This window comes from Eublepharis macularius, chromosome 4 (assembly GCF_028583425.1).
Source record: "Eublepharis macularius isolate TG4126 chromosome 4, MPM_Emac_v1.0, whole genome shotgun sequence".
NCBI classification, from domain to species: Eukaryota; Metazoa; Chordata; class Lepidosauria; order Squamata; family Eublepharidae; genus Eublepharis; species Eublepharis macularius.
In genome coordinates, this window is record NC_072793.1 from 180,487,924 (window position 1) to 180,503,843 (window position 15,920).

At 48.1% G+C, this 15,920-nt stretch overlaps 1 protein-coding gene across 1 annotated transcript; it reads left to right on the top strand.

The window, feature by feature from the left end:
* The first annotated feature begins 41 nt into the window (after positions 1-41).
* Positions 42-15,195, top strand: LOC129327259 (zinc finger protein 260-like). Its single transcript, XM_054975747.1, has 4 exons — positions 42-128; positions 812-941; positions 3,148-3,216; positions 13,394-15,195. Exons 1-4 carry the CDS (start codon positions 57-59, stop codon positions 14,950-14,952), a joined length of 1,830 nt encoding a protein of 609 aa, XP_054831722.1. The 5' UTR covers positions 42-56; the 3' UTR covers positions 14,953-15,195.
* The last annotated feature ends 725 nt before the right edge of the window (positions 15,196-15,920 follow it).

Below are 15,920 nucleotides of genomic sequence, written 5' to 3' on the forward strand. Positions count from 1 at the left end.
CCACGGGGAGGGGGGCAGGCCTGCCTTCGTTCCCGGGAAGGAGGCAAAGGGGAGCCATGGAGGTCTCTCTTCTCCGTCGGTTGCTTCGGCTGGAGGGGGACTTTGGCCTTCGCCCCTATGCGGGAAAGGTGAGTTGAGGGCCTCATGGACACGGGCTGGGCCAGAAGAGGGGAGGGGCAGAAAACACGTGTGAACGGGTGGAGGGAGGAGTGCAGGGAGATCCCGTGTCACCCGCAGAGCTCGGGCGTCCTGAAGGGAGAACGGGGGGTGATGCCAGCCAAGAAACAGCAGCGCCTGGTGGCTTGGGAGGAAGGGAGCTCTGGATCTCCGAAGAGCATACCCTGACAATCTTGTGGGTCTCTAAGGTGCTGCTGGACTGAAATCCTGCTGTTAATTAGGCTGGTTTATGTGGAGAGAGCTGGAGGCAAGCTTTGGAGTAACACAGAGCTCCTCTGCTGGCAGAAATATGGAAAGAGGAAACCTTCTAGGAAAGAGGAAATCTCTTGTGTGCAAACGGAATTTCTTTGTGTTTAAGGTGAGGCAAGGCAAGAGCGAACAGTCAACTAGGGTTCTTAACATTTCATTGAGTTGACCAAAAGGATCTCCATTCTGTGCAATGTTCTGTCTTGGAGATTTTCACTATATTATACCTGTCCAAGGCTGGTGGAAGAGAAGCCATTTTTCTGGCCATCGGTTTGCTGTATCACTTTCATTTAATGAAATAATTTGGACAGAGGGATTATTTTTTTTCTTTCTTGAATGCTCAGGAACAAGAATAGATGATCAAGTGGGCAATATTTTCCTCTTTCAGACATTCCCAAAGTCCTTTGAGGAGGTAGCCGTGTTCTTCACGGAGGAGGAATGGGCTCTCCTGGATCCAGGCCAAAGAAAACTCTACTGGGAAGTGATGGAAGAAAATTACGAGACCTTGGCCTCCCTTGGTGAGATTCCCCCCCCTTTTATCATGACCACAAAAGAGAAGGGAGGGGGTGGCCTCTTCCTTTGGCCCTCTTTGTCTTCACAACTCACTTTCATTTGCCACAGAGGAAAAAGGGACCTCCCACACCAGGAGGGCCTGCAGCCCCTGAAAGTGAAAGCATTAGATGCATTCAGGTCGCAAAGAGAAATCTCTGGATGAAGAGGGCTGTGATGGGGAGAGGAGATGATAACCAGTTAGCAAAGCCCTGCAGCTCCTGTTTCTATCTGTGGTCTTCTGCATACTCCAGTCTTCTTATTTTGACACAGAGTGGCTCTCCCACAGTCCTTTGGTTGTGTGACTGAGGCTTGTGGAGGGAGAAAAGACCGGGCATTGGCAATGAGACGAGCAGAGGCGGGGCCCTTGCTCCATGGCAGAGCTCCTGCTTTGCTTGCTGAAAATCACTGGTTCAATCCATGCCAAATGGAAAGGGGATTAGAGAGGAGGGTCTTTGGCTGCAGGGCTGGGAAAGGCCCCTGGCTGAAGCCCTCCACAGGCACCACCCATTAGAGTGGAGTCTGCTGGGCTTGACGGAAAGTTCCATGCATCTGGTATTGTATTTGAGATATACTTAATCCTGATTAATACAATCAGAATTACAATTAATACAAGTCAAAGTGTGTAATCTGCCTTGAGTCTCAGTGAGAAAGGCAGAGTATAAATGAGATAAATAAAAAAATAAATAAGTAAAGTTGTGGCAGGGGAGGAAACGGGGAGTTTCCTGTGATCCTTCAGTTGCCCCACCAATTGGTGGAAGAAGGAAGGTGGGACGCGGGGCAGGAGGAGCCAAGGAAGAGACGCTGCTGCCAGGATCCAAGTGACAAATGGGGATTTTTGAGTCAGAACTGCTTCCCCATATAACATTTCTCCCATTCCTTGTCCAGCTGAGAGCAATCAGAACTAAGCCAGGCTTGGGCCAAACCAGTACCCTCTTTATCCTAGGGCATCATGTACTCCGGGCGTGTTTAATGTTTCCAAGATGGATGGGGACTCAGCTGAACTCCCCGGCTGGACTCAGTTCTGTCCTCCCTCTTCTGCATTTCAGGGGATCCCTCTCAGGTAGTTTGGAAGAACAATAGGAACTTTGGCCTTCTTCCCCCACCCGACCTGTACCAGACAGGTTTATTCTCCTGGAATCAGAAAGTGGGACTCCCACATATTCTGTTGAAATCTCTGAAAAAATTGACTCCCACTCCCTGCTATTTCTCCTTTTGTAAGAACAAAGGAGGAGCCCAGCAGGCTCAGTCCAGCTGTCCAACCAGTCCAGCACCCTGTGCCATACGGTGGCCAACCAACTGCCCTGGAGGATTAGCAACCTGGGCACAGAGGCCGAGGCCTTCCTGTGGTGGTGCCTCCTGGTGCTGGAATCCAGGAGCTGAGTGCCTCTGAATATGGAGGTTCCTTTCAGTCACCAGGGCGAGGAGCCATTTTTTATATTCCCTACAGTTGTGGCCTGCTTGCTCCGATCACCAGCTCCATAGCTCATTGTGCAAATAGCAGAGGGATACCGTTCACTTATGCTCTGTGCTCCTTCCCAGCCAGGACCCCAAACAGCCGACATGGTTCTCTTTGCCATTTTATCCTCAACAACAACCTTGAGAGGGAGTGTCTGACCTAAAGTCCCCCTGGAAGCATCCGTGGAAGAGTCCTGCAGATTCACAGCTGGGTCTCTTGCATCTTAGCAAGATGCTCTACACCACACTGGCCCGGATAACTCAGGAAGGGGACGATTAAATCCCCTTTGTCTTGTAACGGAGATGTTTTCCACCCTCCCTCCTTGTGCTGCCTCCTGGCTTCTCACAAGTCAAGCTTTCCTGACATTGCAAACAGGACGGGGATGTTGCTGAGATAATCCAGGCCTGGGAGTTCTGAATCCCCTTTTTTGGGGCACTGCTACGCCCACAGTCATCCAGAACCTGGTGGCCAAATGTCTGGCCTTCTTTTCTGACTAGCTGCAGACATGCAGGCGCATCCTTTGGTTAGTATAGACCAGATCCAACCCTGCTCTCCAGCCTCTAACTTGCTGTGCTTGCAATATTGCCTTTTAAGGGCTCTTCCCCATAAGTTCTACAAGTTAACCTCCCAAGTGGTGTTGGGCCATAGTTTTCTCCAATGTCTTTTTAATGTCGAATGTATTTTCAGATACATTTCAATATGTTTCCTTCCTCCAGGTCTTCTTTTGCTGCTTCCTCTAGAGTATGATTCCCACGTACATCATGCTCAAGAAGACCTCTTAACAGGTAAGTTTCTCCTGGCCCAGGTTATCCCCTCCAACCTCCGCCCCCTTTCCTATTTCCAGTTAGTATAGACGGGAGTACCCTTCGTTCCTTTGTTTGCCCACCCCGTGAGCCACAGTAACTGCAATATTATTTTACGCAAGGTGTGCCCACTTGAGATATTTAACAGTGGTTTGAATCCTGAAGGAGCAGCTCTGCCCAGGGTTGCCATTCTCCAGGTGGGAAGTATGCCAAAAAGTACAATTATATTGATTTAACAGCACAGGTGGCTACTCAATATATCAACAGGCAGTCCAATACACATATATAAAAAAGGAGAGAATAAAGTCCAAGTACAATATCCAAAGTAAATCTCCCAGGCTTTGCTCACGACGCCAAATGGTGATGGTGCCAGCCAATTCCAGGGTGAGCTGGATGGTAGCATCCAAGGTTACTGAAGGGAAAGGTGGCAACGAGCTACACCGGTTTGATTCCTTTCCGCTCGTTTCAGAGGGGGTCCTTCATCAGGCCACCAATATCCTACGATATTATAAGACATTGAGAAACAGCCCATTTACGGTAATCCCAATGTTCCCATTTAACAATCTATACTCACAAATAATCAGGCGAATTCGTGTCTGTGATTGTCTCCAAAACAGTTTTGTCAGTTTCCGTATAAGGGTACGAGGGGAAACGCCTATAGTCAGTTATATACCAACGCTCATGGGTAATTGCCATTTAAGAATCAATTAAAGTCGTCTCGCACTAAAAGGGGTATGAGTAATAAATATATCCTTATACAGCATTCATATATGCATTATACATATTAAGAATCATCGCCAATACCATCTCCAGAACGCTCAAGGGAAAGGGGGGAAAGAAAAGGGGGGGGAAGAAAGGAGAGAAAAGGGGGCAGGAAAAAGGGAAGGAAGGAAGGGGAACCCCCGAGGGGGGGGGGAAGAAGGGAGAAGGGGAAGGAGGGGAGGAAAAAGAGGAAAAAGGAGGGGGGAGAGGGGGGAAGGGAATGGGGAGGAGGGGGAGGGAGAGTGTCAAAACTGTGTTTATATCCGACCAGGACGGAGAGAATTAAAACAATTGTCTTCATGGCAAGGTATAGAATTTAAAGGAACACCGAGTAGTCTATATCGTTATTCAGACCCTCTGGTAGCATGGTGTGAAGTCTGAAAATCCATCTAGCCTCCGCCTGTAGGAGGAGGCGCTTATTGGGACCAGGTCTCTGTATTGTCTCCAGAACAGAATATCTAAAGGTTCTGTCACTTCCTTGCACCCTCCAAAGATGTTGGTAAAGGGGTGTGTCTTCATTCCGGGTTTTGACCCGAGATATATGTTCCTGCATACGTAGGCGCACAGGACGACTTGTGCAGCCTATGTATGACAGAGGACAGTTGCATTGTAGGAGATACATGACATTACTGGTATTACATGTGGAAAAATCCTTGGGCGTTAAGGGGTACCTTAATTTCGGGAATTCCATCCTCCTAAGGTCTGTACTGATACTGCATACACTGCAATGGCCGCAAGGAAAATGCCCAAGCGGTAAGTTTGTTTTCTTGGACGGACCCATAAAATCTGAATGTATTAGGAGATCTTTTAAGTTTTTCGTTCGTCGATATCCTATTTTGGGCGGTGTTGTGCAGCCTGGGACATCTAAGAGGACGCGCCAGTACTTTCTAATAATTTTCACTATAGAATTGGCCAAGGGGGAATGGTCAATAGCCCAAATAATACCCCTCTCTTCGATCTCATGCTGTCTGTATGTCAGTAGTTGTGAGCGGACGGACCGGTCTGCTCTCTGCTTAGCTCGGGAGATCACCCAAGCTGGATACCCGCGCGCTTTGAAGTCATTTTCCATCCGCCTAGCCTCTTTCTGGTAATCATGTTGGAATGATGCGTTCCTTCTAATACGTAAAAATTGTCCTACTGGGATATTTTTCTTTAACGTCATTCGGTGGTAGGAGTTATACTGTAAGTACGCTGCCCTATCGGTGGGTTTGCGAAAGGGCCTCACTCCCAGGGATGTTGCTGACCGCTTAAAGACGACTACATCCAAAAAAGGTAAGTTTTCGCTACTGCCCTGGTGGGTGAACCTTACGTTGGCGTCTAGGTTATTCAGCCAATCCACAAAGCCCTCCACTGCTGTGTAACTACGCATTATGCAAAAGATGTCATCTATGTATCTCCGTATGCAAATTACCTGATCAAAAAACAGATTATTTACAGGGTCGTACACGTATTTGTCTTCCAAAAACGCCATGGCAATGCTGGCAATGCTGGGGGCCGTGGGGCATCCCATTGCAACCCCCTTCGTTTGATAGAAAAATTGGGTCTCGAATCTGAAATAATTCTTCTCCATGATAAGATCTAAGAGATCCAGAAGAAAACTGGTCGGGGGGAAACAAGGGGACCTCATGTTCAATGTCTGTTCAATAACTACTCCAGCTTCACTATGAGGAATTGAAGTGTAAAGGGATTGGACATCTAGGGTTAACAAATATGCCCCCGGAGGCACCTCCATGTCCTCAATTAACCTTATGAAGTCGGTAGTGTCCTTTATGAAGGACTTAACCGACGTCACGAAGGGTTGCAAAAAACTAAGTAAATCGAAAGTGGTTCTAGGACTGAGTTACACGCTGAGATGATCGGACGTCCTGGCGGGGGGCGTGTCTGTTTATGAATTTTAGGCAGGCAATAAAAGACGGGAACCCGCGGGTTTTGGTTGTATAGGGCTTGATGCAGTGATTGTTGAATAAAGTTATTAGCCAGCCCGTTGTCCAGGAGAATTTTAATAATCCTCTGGATTTCTATCGTGGGGTCATGGTCAATCGGGATGTAGTAGTCCCGATCTAGTAGTTGTCTCAAGACCTCCTGTCGATAGTCTTCCCTGTCCATCAATACAATCCCTCCCGCTTTATCAGCTGGTTTGATGATAATCCCCTCGTCTTTCTGTAAAGCCTGTAGGGCTGTCCATTCTGATCTGGTCAGGTTATTCTGCATAACTTCGGGCCGGCTCTCCACTTTTGCCACCTCCTTAAGCACCAATTTTTCAAATGTTTCAAGTTGATTGTCTGTAACTGGGGGGGTGAAAGTAGATCTGTGTATTGGACTGCCTGTTGATATATTGAGTAGCCACCTGTGCTGTTAAATCAATATAATTGTACTTTTTGGCATACTTCCTTTGGTCTTTGTCAAGTAGTATTTTCTGAGGAAGTATTTTCTCCCCTTCTGTCTTTTCTTATTCTCCAGGTGGGGGCGGGAGACTTTCTAACATTACAAGTCAACTCCATTCTGGAAAGACCCGTTCCCCTGGAGGAAGTGGCTCTATAGGAGGGCGGACTCTTCTGGCCTTATACCCCACCCTCTCTGGGCTCCACCCCCAAATCTCCAGGAATTTCCTGAAATGGAGTTGGCATCCCTAGCTCCGCCTCCTGACGAGCAAGTTGTTGCAATACTGGATGAAGCAACAGCCTCAGAAATCATCCTTTCATGGCAAACTGTAGGCAGAATTAAAGATTTATAACCCGTGTTATAGCACACCGTCTTCCCTACGGGGGCCCCAAAACTTGCTTTGTTCTTTCACCGTTTTATCCTCACAATTCCCCTGAGTTTAGGTTGAGAATGCATGCCTGACACATGGTCAGCTTTCTGTGGCGACTGGGGAATCGATCCTGGACTCCTCGACCCTGGTCAGACACCCGACCCACTGAACCTCACTGGCTCTGATAGCTCAGAGTCATTCTTAAACCCTTTTGGTTTAGTAAAGGGGGGGGGGCTGTTTTTCCATTTTCTTTCTCTCTGCTGCCAGCAGGTGGCTACTTTTAAGGCTCCCAGCTCTGTTATTTTAATGAGTTATGCCTGCCCCAGTCCACTGTAGGTTCCAGTGCAAATTGGGCGGGGGGGGAGCAGTTCTGGAACTGACCGGGGTCACGGTGACCCAATTAACTTCATTTTGGGTACAACAATTCCCGTCATCACCCTGAAGCTGGAGAACAATTTTGAGACTCCTAGCTTTGTTTTCAAAGGCGCTGTGCCTTCCACAGACAACCATTGTGTCTGAAGCAAAAAGAAGGGTGGTGTTGTGGAATTGTGTGGACCAGGATGTCCCAATTCCTTTTGTGTTTTGCACTGCATGTTCCACAATCATCCCGAAGCTGGTGGCCAGTTTTGAGGCATCTGGCTGTATTTTCTGAGGAGTTACGCCTCCTGCACATTGATAGAACCATTTATTTATAGAGATATTGAATGTACCGACTGTTCTTCTCTGGATGGGTGGGTAATAACATTATATTAGTAACAGAGAGTTTATATATCATCCTTCTGGACAGATTAGCATTCTCTCAGAGCAGTGAACCAAGTCCGTGTTGTTGTTGTTATCCCCAGAACACATCTGGGGAGCTGGAGCTCAGAGGCGTGGCTTACCCAAGGCCACCTGCTGAGCTCTTGACCGTAGTGTGTGTTGAACCAGCAGAGTGCTGATTTGCAGCCCAGCCACTTAACCAGCAGTGTTTACCAAAGGGGCTGGGGTTTACTGAGGTTCACGTAGTCTCTTTGCTTTCTGTCTTAGCTTCTTTTCAAACAAAGTTGGTTCCTTCTTTTGTAGCGTTTCTGTTTTGATGGCCATCACATTTATGATTTTTATGGGCAGGTAACTACAAGGAGTTGGGGGCATCTCATTTTCTTCTCCCCACTCCTTCTGCATTCCCCTGAAATCCTCCATAGCCTCCCTCCTTTTTAGTCGACCTACATTTATCTGCCTGCATTCATTTTCAACTTTCCCTTCTTCCCTCTCCCTGGCAGCCTCTAACTGGAAAAACTACGGCCCATTTGTTCCGGGATCCATTGCTGAAGGGTTGAACTAGGGTGTGCATGCCCCCCCCCACACACACACACCATTTCATTGAATCTGGATCTGGCTTTCAGAGATACCCAAAAAATTTGATGTCACTGAAATCCAGGTCAAATTCTCTCATCTTGGTTTTAAAGAATGCCAGATTTATCCGGTCACTATTCTCTATAGGAAAAAATATCCAGGGGGTTGGGTGGGAATTTTTCAAGCTAATCCCACCAAATTTGCAGGTAATCTACTTTTGACCATTCCATAAAGACCTCCCTGCAAATTTCAAGAGGGTTGGGCCGTGGGATTTAAGCTTCCCCGAGCCATTCTCCATTGTTTCTTATGGGGGAAACAATTTGGAGGCTTTTTAAATTCTTCATCTAGTTTCTCCCCCCTCCCCCTTGCTTGGGATTCTTTGGTTCAGCAGTGAAACTCCCTTGTAAGCTTAACCAGCAAAGCCCAACGGAACCAAACTGTGGCAAGGGAACCAATGTCATACCCAAGAATCCCAATGTAGAACCTGAGAATCCCAATATTGAATGTGAGCCAGCTTGGTGTAGTGGTTAAGAGCGTGGGACTCTAATCTGGAGAAATGGGTTTGATTCCCCACTCCTCCACTTGAAGCCAGCTGGGTGACCTTGGATCAGTCACAGCTTCTAGGAGCTCTCTCAGCCCCACCCACCTCACAGAAGTTTGTACTCCGCAAACTGCTCTGAGTGGGCGTTGTTGTCCTAAAGGGCAGAATATAAATCAAATGTTGTTGTTGTTGTTGTTATAGAATCCCTTGTTGAACTCGGAGTTTAAAAAGCAGCTGGCAGAGGCAGTTGCTTGAAGGGCTGTTTTGCAGCTCAGGTGGGGAAGGGGAGAATGGGGTAGGAATCCACTCTGCCTGATGCTTCGTTCCTGACCCACCGATCTCACATCACTCTCCTGCAGTGGTTAGGACCTTGGCTCCAGCTCCATTTGAGCCACTGCCCTCTCGCCACTGCTGCCCATTCCCTCACTGCCACAACTACATACTATAGCCGGATAATCCAACCTAGCTAAATTTGGATCTGGTGTTCGTCCTGGGGAACCTGCTTAGCCAGATTGGCATAAATCTGTTTTTTGGTCCAGATCCAAACTTGCAGGGACTTCTGCACTTCCCACAGTATATCCCCTTACCCAGCACTATTTCTTCCTTCCCTTCTCCTGGCAACCCCCTTATTTCCGACTTTCCTTGCTTCTTTCTCTCCTTCTCACCCACCAGCTAAGCTACCTGTATCTGTCCACCTGTGATCAGCTTTCCTGCCTTACCTCCCCCCTGCAGAGGCCTGATGTGCCAGCCCAGCTGCTGGAAAGGCCAAAACACCCCTCGAAAGGATCCTGCCTTCTCCCCCAACCAGGGTTGGAAAGCTGTCAGTACTGTGTGATTGTCTGGCAACAGCACAGTCGGATTTGAGTCCAGGGGCACCTTAAGAGACCAACACGGTTTTCAGAGCCTAAGCTTTCAAGTGTCAAAGCTCCCTTTTTCAGACAAGAAACTGTCTTGCCACGTGTATGCTGGAGGCCATAGCAACAACCCCTACCACAATATTGTCAGCCTTTTGCAGCGCACTCTCAGCCTATCAGAGGAACCTGTTCTTTCACAATCTATCCTTCTGCCTGACAAAATTTGACAGATAACACAATTTTATGATGCCTTGGAGGCCTTTTTCACAGTCTGTGTCTGAAGGAGTACTTCCTCTTTTTTTGCAAGAGTTTTCTTTATCCTACTATAGAAAAGGCTAAGCGTATTCAAGACAACTCACTTCCTACCCTGGTGTTCCTCCAGAGGGCATTGCTGTTGAGGGAAGCCCAGACAAGGCAGCCAGAAATCCAAAGAGCGCGCCACAATGGGAAGCCCAGGACGGGATCAGGCGTGGAGCAGGCAGCAATGCCTGCCCCCCCCCGCCGCCTTCACCCAGCTGAGATCAGGAGCAGTGCAGGTGGCAATGCCCACCGACCGCCTTCACCCTGCTGAGATCAGGCATAGAACAGAGTGTATTACCCACCCTCCACTTTCACCCAGCTGGGATCAGGAGCAGATCAATTGGCAATTCCCAATCACTCTTCACCTAGCAAAGATCAGGAGCAAAGCAGGTGGCAATGCCTGCTCCGCCATTCATCCAGCTGAGATCAGCAGCAGAGCAGATGGCAATGCCCACACCTCGCCTTCACCCAGGTGAGATCAGGTGGCAATGCGAACCCCCTTCTCCTGTCCGGGATCAGCCACAGAGCAGGAGGAAATGCCCGCCACCCCTTTTATACAGCTGGGATCAGGAGCGGAGCAGGTGGCAATGCCTGCCCCTTCACCTCGCCAGGAACAGGAATGGAGCTTGAGGCAATGCCCACCCCCATTCATCTGGCCTGGATCAGGCACAGGGCAGGAGGAAGTGCCCCCCCTCACCCAGATGAGATCAGGCGCAGAGTGCATGGCAATGCTCGCCCTCCAATTTCATGCGGCAGGAGTAGAACAGGCGGAAATTCTCCCTCCCACTTCACCCAGCCAGAATCAGGCACAGATCAGGAGGCAATTCACAACCTTTCTTCAGCCAGCCGGGATCACGAGCAGAGCAGGTGGCAATGCCCATCCCCACTTCACCTGGCCGGAATCAGGCACAGATCAGGAGGCAATTCACAACCTTTCTTCAGCCAGCCGGGATCACGAGCAGAGCAGGTGGCAATGCCCATCCCCACTTCACCTGGCCGGAATCAGGCACAGAGCAGGCAGCAATTCCAGCCCCTTCACCTGGCTGAGAACAGGAGTGGAGTAGATGACAATGCCCGCCCCCCCCTTCACCCAGCCTGAATCACCGGGCCTGGATCAGGACCAGAGGAGATGGCCATGCCCGCCACCCCTGCCTTCATCCAGCCAAGATTAGTGATGGAGGAGGAGGGAATGCCCGCCTGCCTGCTCTCCCCTTTCTAGAGCCTATTGTATTTTTTCTCACAACGGACTTTGTTGCTATAAAAAATAAACATAAAAACTAAACAGTGGACATAAAAGATAAAGAGAGAGCCTGATGGGCTCTGCCAACCTGATACCCCGTTTTGGCAAATGCTTTTTCAAAGCTCATGAATATATTATCTAAGTGGGTCCAGCATTTAGATTCCCATCTCCAAGTGATTGTGAAGCCAATGTAACATTTTCTGAAACGGGATATCAGGCTGGTAGAACCTGTAAGGCTATTCAGCCCAATTTTTGGCTTTTGGGTGTAACCACTAGACCATGTTGTCTTGTGAAGAAGCTCTAGTAGGACGTTAACACCTGCACAGTAGAACCGTAGGACAAGAGACATTATATATGACATCTCAAGTGTATACAACAACATCTGATTGGAGAAACTATACCAGTTGGACTTTTTGAACAGGATTGTATGTATCTTTATTTATTTATTTATTGGATATTTATTGAATTATTGAATGGTATATTTGTTATGAATTACTTATTAGCACTTTAGGACTTTGTATTATGCACTGAACTTTATAAAAAATACCAAAAAACTTAATTAAAAAATCATAAAATGTACATATAATTATTTCTGTAGACCGTCGAGGTTTTTCTTTCTATTGCTACCTTCTCCCAGATAGGCATTGCGACCTGCTGTGCTCCTGATCCCAGCTGTGTGAAGGGGGGGCAGGCATTGCCACCTGCTCCGCCCCTGATTCCGGCGGTTGAAGGGGGTTGAGCATTGCCACCTGCTCTACGCCTGATTCCATCCACCTGCTCTGCTCCTTATTCCTGTACTTCTGTAGGGCGGGACCTAACGGGCATTGCCAGCATAACCACTATCCTGTTTCGTAATCCAGACTTTTTCAAAGGCTTGCCATTCTTTATGTAAAAGGACTTCAAGCATACAGTCTCACATCACCAAATTGGCACCTGTGCATCTGAAGCTTTGCCAGTTTGGTGATATGAGACTGTCTGCTTGAAGTCCTGCTCCTTATTCTGGCTGGGTGAATGGAGGAGCAGGCATGGCCTCCTGCTCGTTGCCTTATCCCGGCTGGGTGAAATCGGGGGTGGGCATTGCCATCTACTCCAATCTTGTTCCGAGACAGGTGAATGGGGGTGGGCATTTCCACCTACTCCGCTCCTGATCCCAATTGGCTGATGTCGGTGGCAACCATTGCCACCTGCTCGCCTCCTGATCTCGGCCTGGGATTCCCACTGTGTTGCGCTCTCTGGAGGGTCAGGCTGCCTCACCTCAGCTTCCTTCCGCAGCAACACCTTCTGGTAGTGCACCAAGGTAAAAAGTGAGTCGTCTAAGCATGCTTACTCTTTTATATAGAAATGCTTACAATTCAATTATTAAATTGTTTAATTTTAACAAATCCTGTGTTTATGTTAATTTATGACATATCCCTTGACGAATCCTAAAGTGAAACTGGTAGGGATCTGAAAATCTTCAATAAATCTTTTCTCTTTGCAGCTGGGTCTTTTCTGCCTACTGGTGTGGCCATTTTTTCTCCAGCACTGTTGGCACTCTAGATTGGACAAACAGGTCAGACCGTATGCAAAAGAATAAATGGACATCAATGTGACATAATAAATGACAGTGCTCAAAAACATTTTAATCTTCTAGGATGTTTCATCACTGACCTAAAAGAGGCAGTCCTTCAACAGAAACTTCAAAGAGAGATTACAGTGTGTGGTTCCTGAAATGAAGGTCATTCGTAAATGTGGAACAATGGACACCCCACCCCCCACAGTCCCAGGGTGAACAGAGACTTTTGATTCTTCTCTCACTACAGATGCAAATTGCTGCTCTAATAAAGTTACAGTCTACCCTTACATCCCGAAATCTTCCTTTGGTGCACCCCTCCCATCTCATCAAGCTAAATTATACCTTCACATCCTAATTCCATCCCTTGCAACAAGCAAACAAGTAAAAGTTGTCCGAAGAACTGAGCTGTGACTCAAAAGCTTGCATTTCGAAAATCTTGTTGGTCTCTTAAGGTGCCACTGGACTCAAATCTGGCTGTTCTACTGCAGACAAGCATATTACCCACTTAAAACTGTTTCAATACAATTCAAGGGTTTTTAAAAAACATGTATTTTCAGTTCTGTCTCCACGTGCTTCCTAAATTAACACTAGACAACGCATTAACATTTCTGCAACGAAAGCAAGGAGTTCCTTTCCCTTCTATTCTGGTGACCTCTTCCACCTTTCCAAAACATCCTGGCACATGGATAGAGACTGCTGAGGTTTTTCCAGGCCGCTGGCTCTTGCTGCAGAAAGCACCATTCACTACTGACTGTACCTGCTAACAAGCATTTCCCCCCCCTTTTTGTACTTATTTGATTCTGTTTCTCTTTTCCATCTGCAGATATGAGGGACATGATGACTGAAAAGGAACCTGAAAAGGTGATTGTGGAAAGAGATCTAGATCTGCAGGTAGAAGCGAAATCGCAGGTTCAAGGAGTACGCAAGGAGTGGAGAAGCAAAAGGAAAGCAAAACAGAAGTTGAGGAAGGAATTGGTTGCCCATCAGAGCAAGAAGATGCCTAAAGTCCCAGCCCGAGAGGAAACACAGAAGAGAAAGAGAAGGCATAAGGGCCCAGTGATTGTGAAAGGGTTCAGCTGCAAACTCAGAGTTCAAAAATATCAGAACATTACAACATGCTGGAAAACATATAAATGCTTGGAGTGTGGAAAAACCTTCTTTCAGAATAGCAAGCTGACTGAACATCAAAGGATGCACACAGGGGAGAAGCCATATAAATGCTTGGAATGTGGAAAGAGCTTCTCTACGAATAGCAACCTAACCACGCATCAAAAGCTTCACACAGGGGAGAAACCATATAAATGCTCTGTGTGTGGGAAGAGCTTTTCTCGGAATGACCACCTAACTAGCCATCAAAAGGTTCACACTGGGGAGAAGCCATACAAGTGCTTGGAGTGTGGGAAGAGCTTCTCTAGGAATCACAGCCTAGCGGTCCATCAAAAGGTACACACAGGGGAGAAAGCTTATAAATGCTTGAAGTGTGGGAAGAGCTTCTTTCAGAATGGCAACCTAATTAGACATCAAAAGGTTCACACAGGGGAGAATTATAAATGCTTGGAGTGTGGGAAGAGCTTTTCTCAGAATGGCAACCTAACTACCCATCAAAAGGTTCACATGCAAGAGAAGCCATTTAAATGCTTGGAATGTGGGAAGAGATTCTCTCGGAATGACCACCTAACTAGCCATCAAAAGGTTCACACTGGGGAGAAGCCTTATAAATGCTTGGAATGTGGAATGAGCTTTGCACAGAATAGCACCTTAACTGACCATCAAAGGGTCCATACAGGGGAAAAGCCATATAGGTGCTTGGAGTGTGGTGAAAGCTTTTCTAGGAATGGCAGCCTAACTATCCATCAAATGGCTCACAGAGGGGAGAAGCCTTATAAATGCTTGAAGTGCGGGAAGAGTTTCTTTCAGAATAGCAACCTAACTAGACATCAAAAGGCTCACACCGGGGAGGAGACCTATAAATGCTTAGAATGTGGGAAAAGCTTCTCTCGGAAAGACCACCTAACTAGCCATCAAAGGGTTCACACTGGTGAGAAGCCACATAAATGTTTGGTATGTGGAATGAGCTTTGCACAGAATAGTGTTCTAACTAATCATCAAAGCGTTCACACAGGGGAGAAGCCATATAAGTGCTTAGAGTGTGGGAAGAGCTTTTCTAGGAATGGCAGCCTAACTCTCCATCAAAAGGTTCACACAGGGGAGAAGCCTTATAAATGCTTGATGTGTGGAAAGAGCTTCCTTCAGAAGTGCAACCTAACTAGACATCAAAGGGTTCACACAGGAGAGAAGCCATATAAATGCTTAGAATGTGGAAAGAGCTTTAGTGAGAGAAGGAGCCTTGCCTTACACCACAAGATTCACACTGGAGAATAGCCATCCAATCAAATTTAGCATGTGGGAAACCAGTTAAAGTAGCTGACCTTGCCTGCTTGTGGCCATGATGAGGTTTTTGTTAGCTGCCCTTACAAGGAACATCTTTCTGCCTATCTCCTCCTTCTCCTCCATCCCACCTCTTTTTGTTAGCATCAAATATATGTACGTTGCACTCCTGCTGAACAAAATGTACGTCTTTTGTTCTGTGTTGTATTAAATTCTCTCATGTTAATTGAGCATTCACCAGGTGTTAAGATTTATGCCTCCTATTACCTCTTACCAAATGACAAGTGCTATAATTTTCTAGTGGGAAGAAATTCATTCTAATTATCACGCCCGGACGCGCCCCCTGGCGACGGCGACGGCGACGGCGGGTCAGAGCGGGGCGGCCTTGGCGTGTCCGTCCTGGGGCGGCGGGTAAGCTTGGCGGGGCCAGGGGCAAGAGTGCTCCCCTCCCCTGGCGGCCTCAGAAAGGGCGGCCCCTGTCTGTACCGGGGACCCCGGACAGCACTTAGCTCCACCCAGTCGACTGCACCTTGGCTTCAGGGCAGTCTGACTTCTCCTCTCTTCCCAGGCCTGCCAGGGGAGCTCTCTTAAATACCCTCTGGCTCTTTTCAGCCCTACCCCCTCTCCCAAGCTCCTCTGCCCAAGGCCATCCCCACCACCTGGGCCAGGTGTGGCCATGCCTGCCAGCCCCACCCGGCCTTAGCCCATTGGTGGCTCTCGTGGGTTCTTCCCGCCTCCCTGGACCGGCCACCCTCCCTCTCTTTGACAGGCGGCGGGCTGAGCCTCTCCTGGCCGCGTTCGGCCCAGTCTGCCCTCGTCCGAAGGTTGGGCTGGGCCCAGTTGGCTCCTCCCCCTCCTCCCCCTCGCTGTCGCTGGGTGGGGTCTGGGCTGGCGGAGAGTGCTTGCGCTGGCGTCCACCCGCCTGGCGCAGCCTGGCCCGACCTGCCCCAGGCTTTCCCGCC

What these genes read in the sequence shown, in the direction of transcription:
- LOC129327259 (XM_054975747.1), top strand. Translation starts at nt 57, where the DNA reads ATGGAGGTCTCTCTTCTCCGTCGGTTGCTTCGGCTGGAGGGGGACTTT. An exon ending in CGAGACCTTGGCCTCCCTTG is followed by an intron (nt 942 to 3,147) that starts GTGAGATTCCCC and finishes TCCTTCCTCCAG; the next exon opens with GTCTTCTTTTGCTGCTTCCT. An exon ending in TCAAGAAGACCTCTTAACAG is followed by an intron (nt 3,217 to 13,393) that starts GTAAGTTTCTCC and finishes TTCCATCTGCAG; the next exon opens with ATATGAGGGACATGATGACT.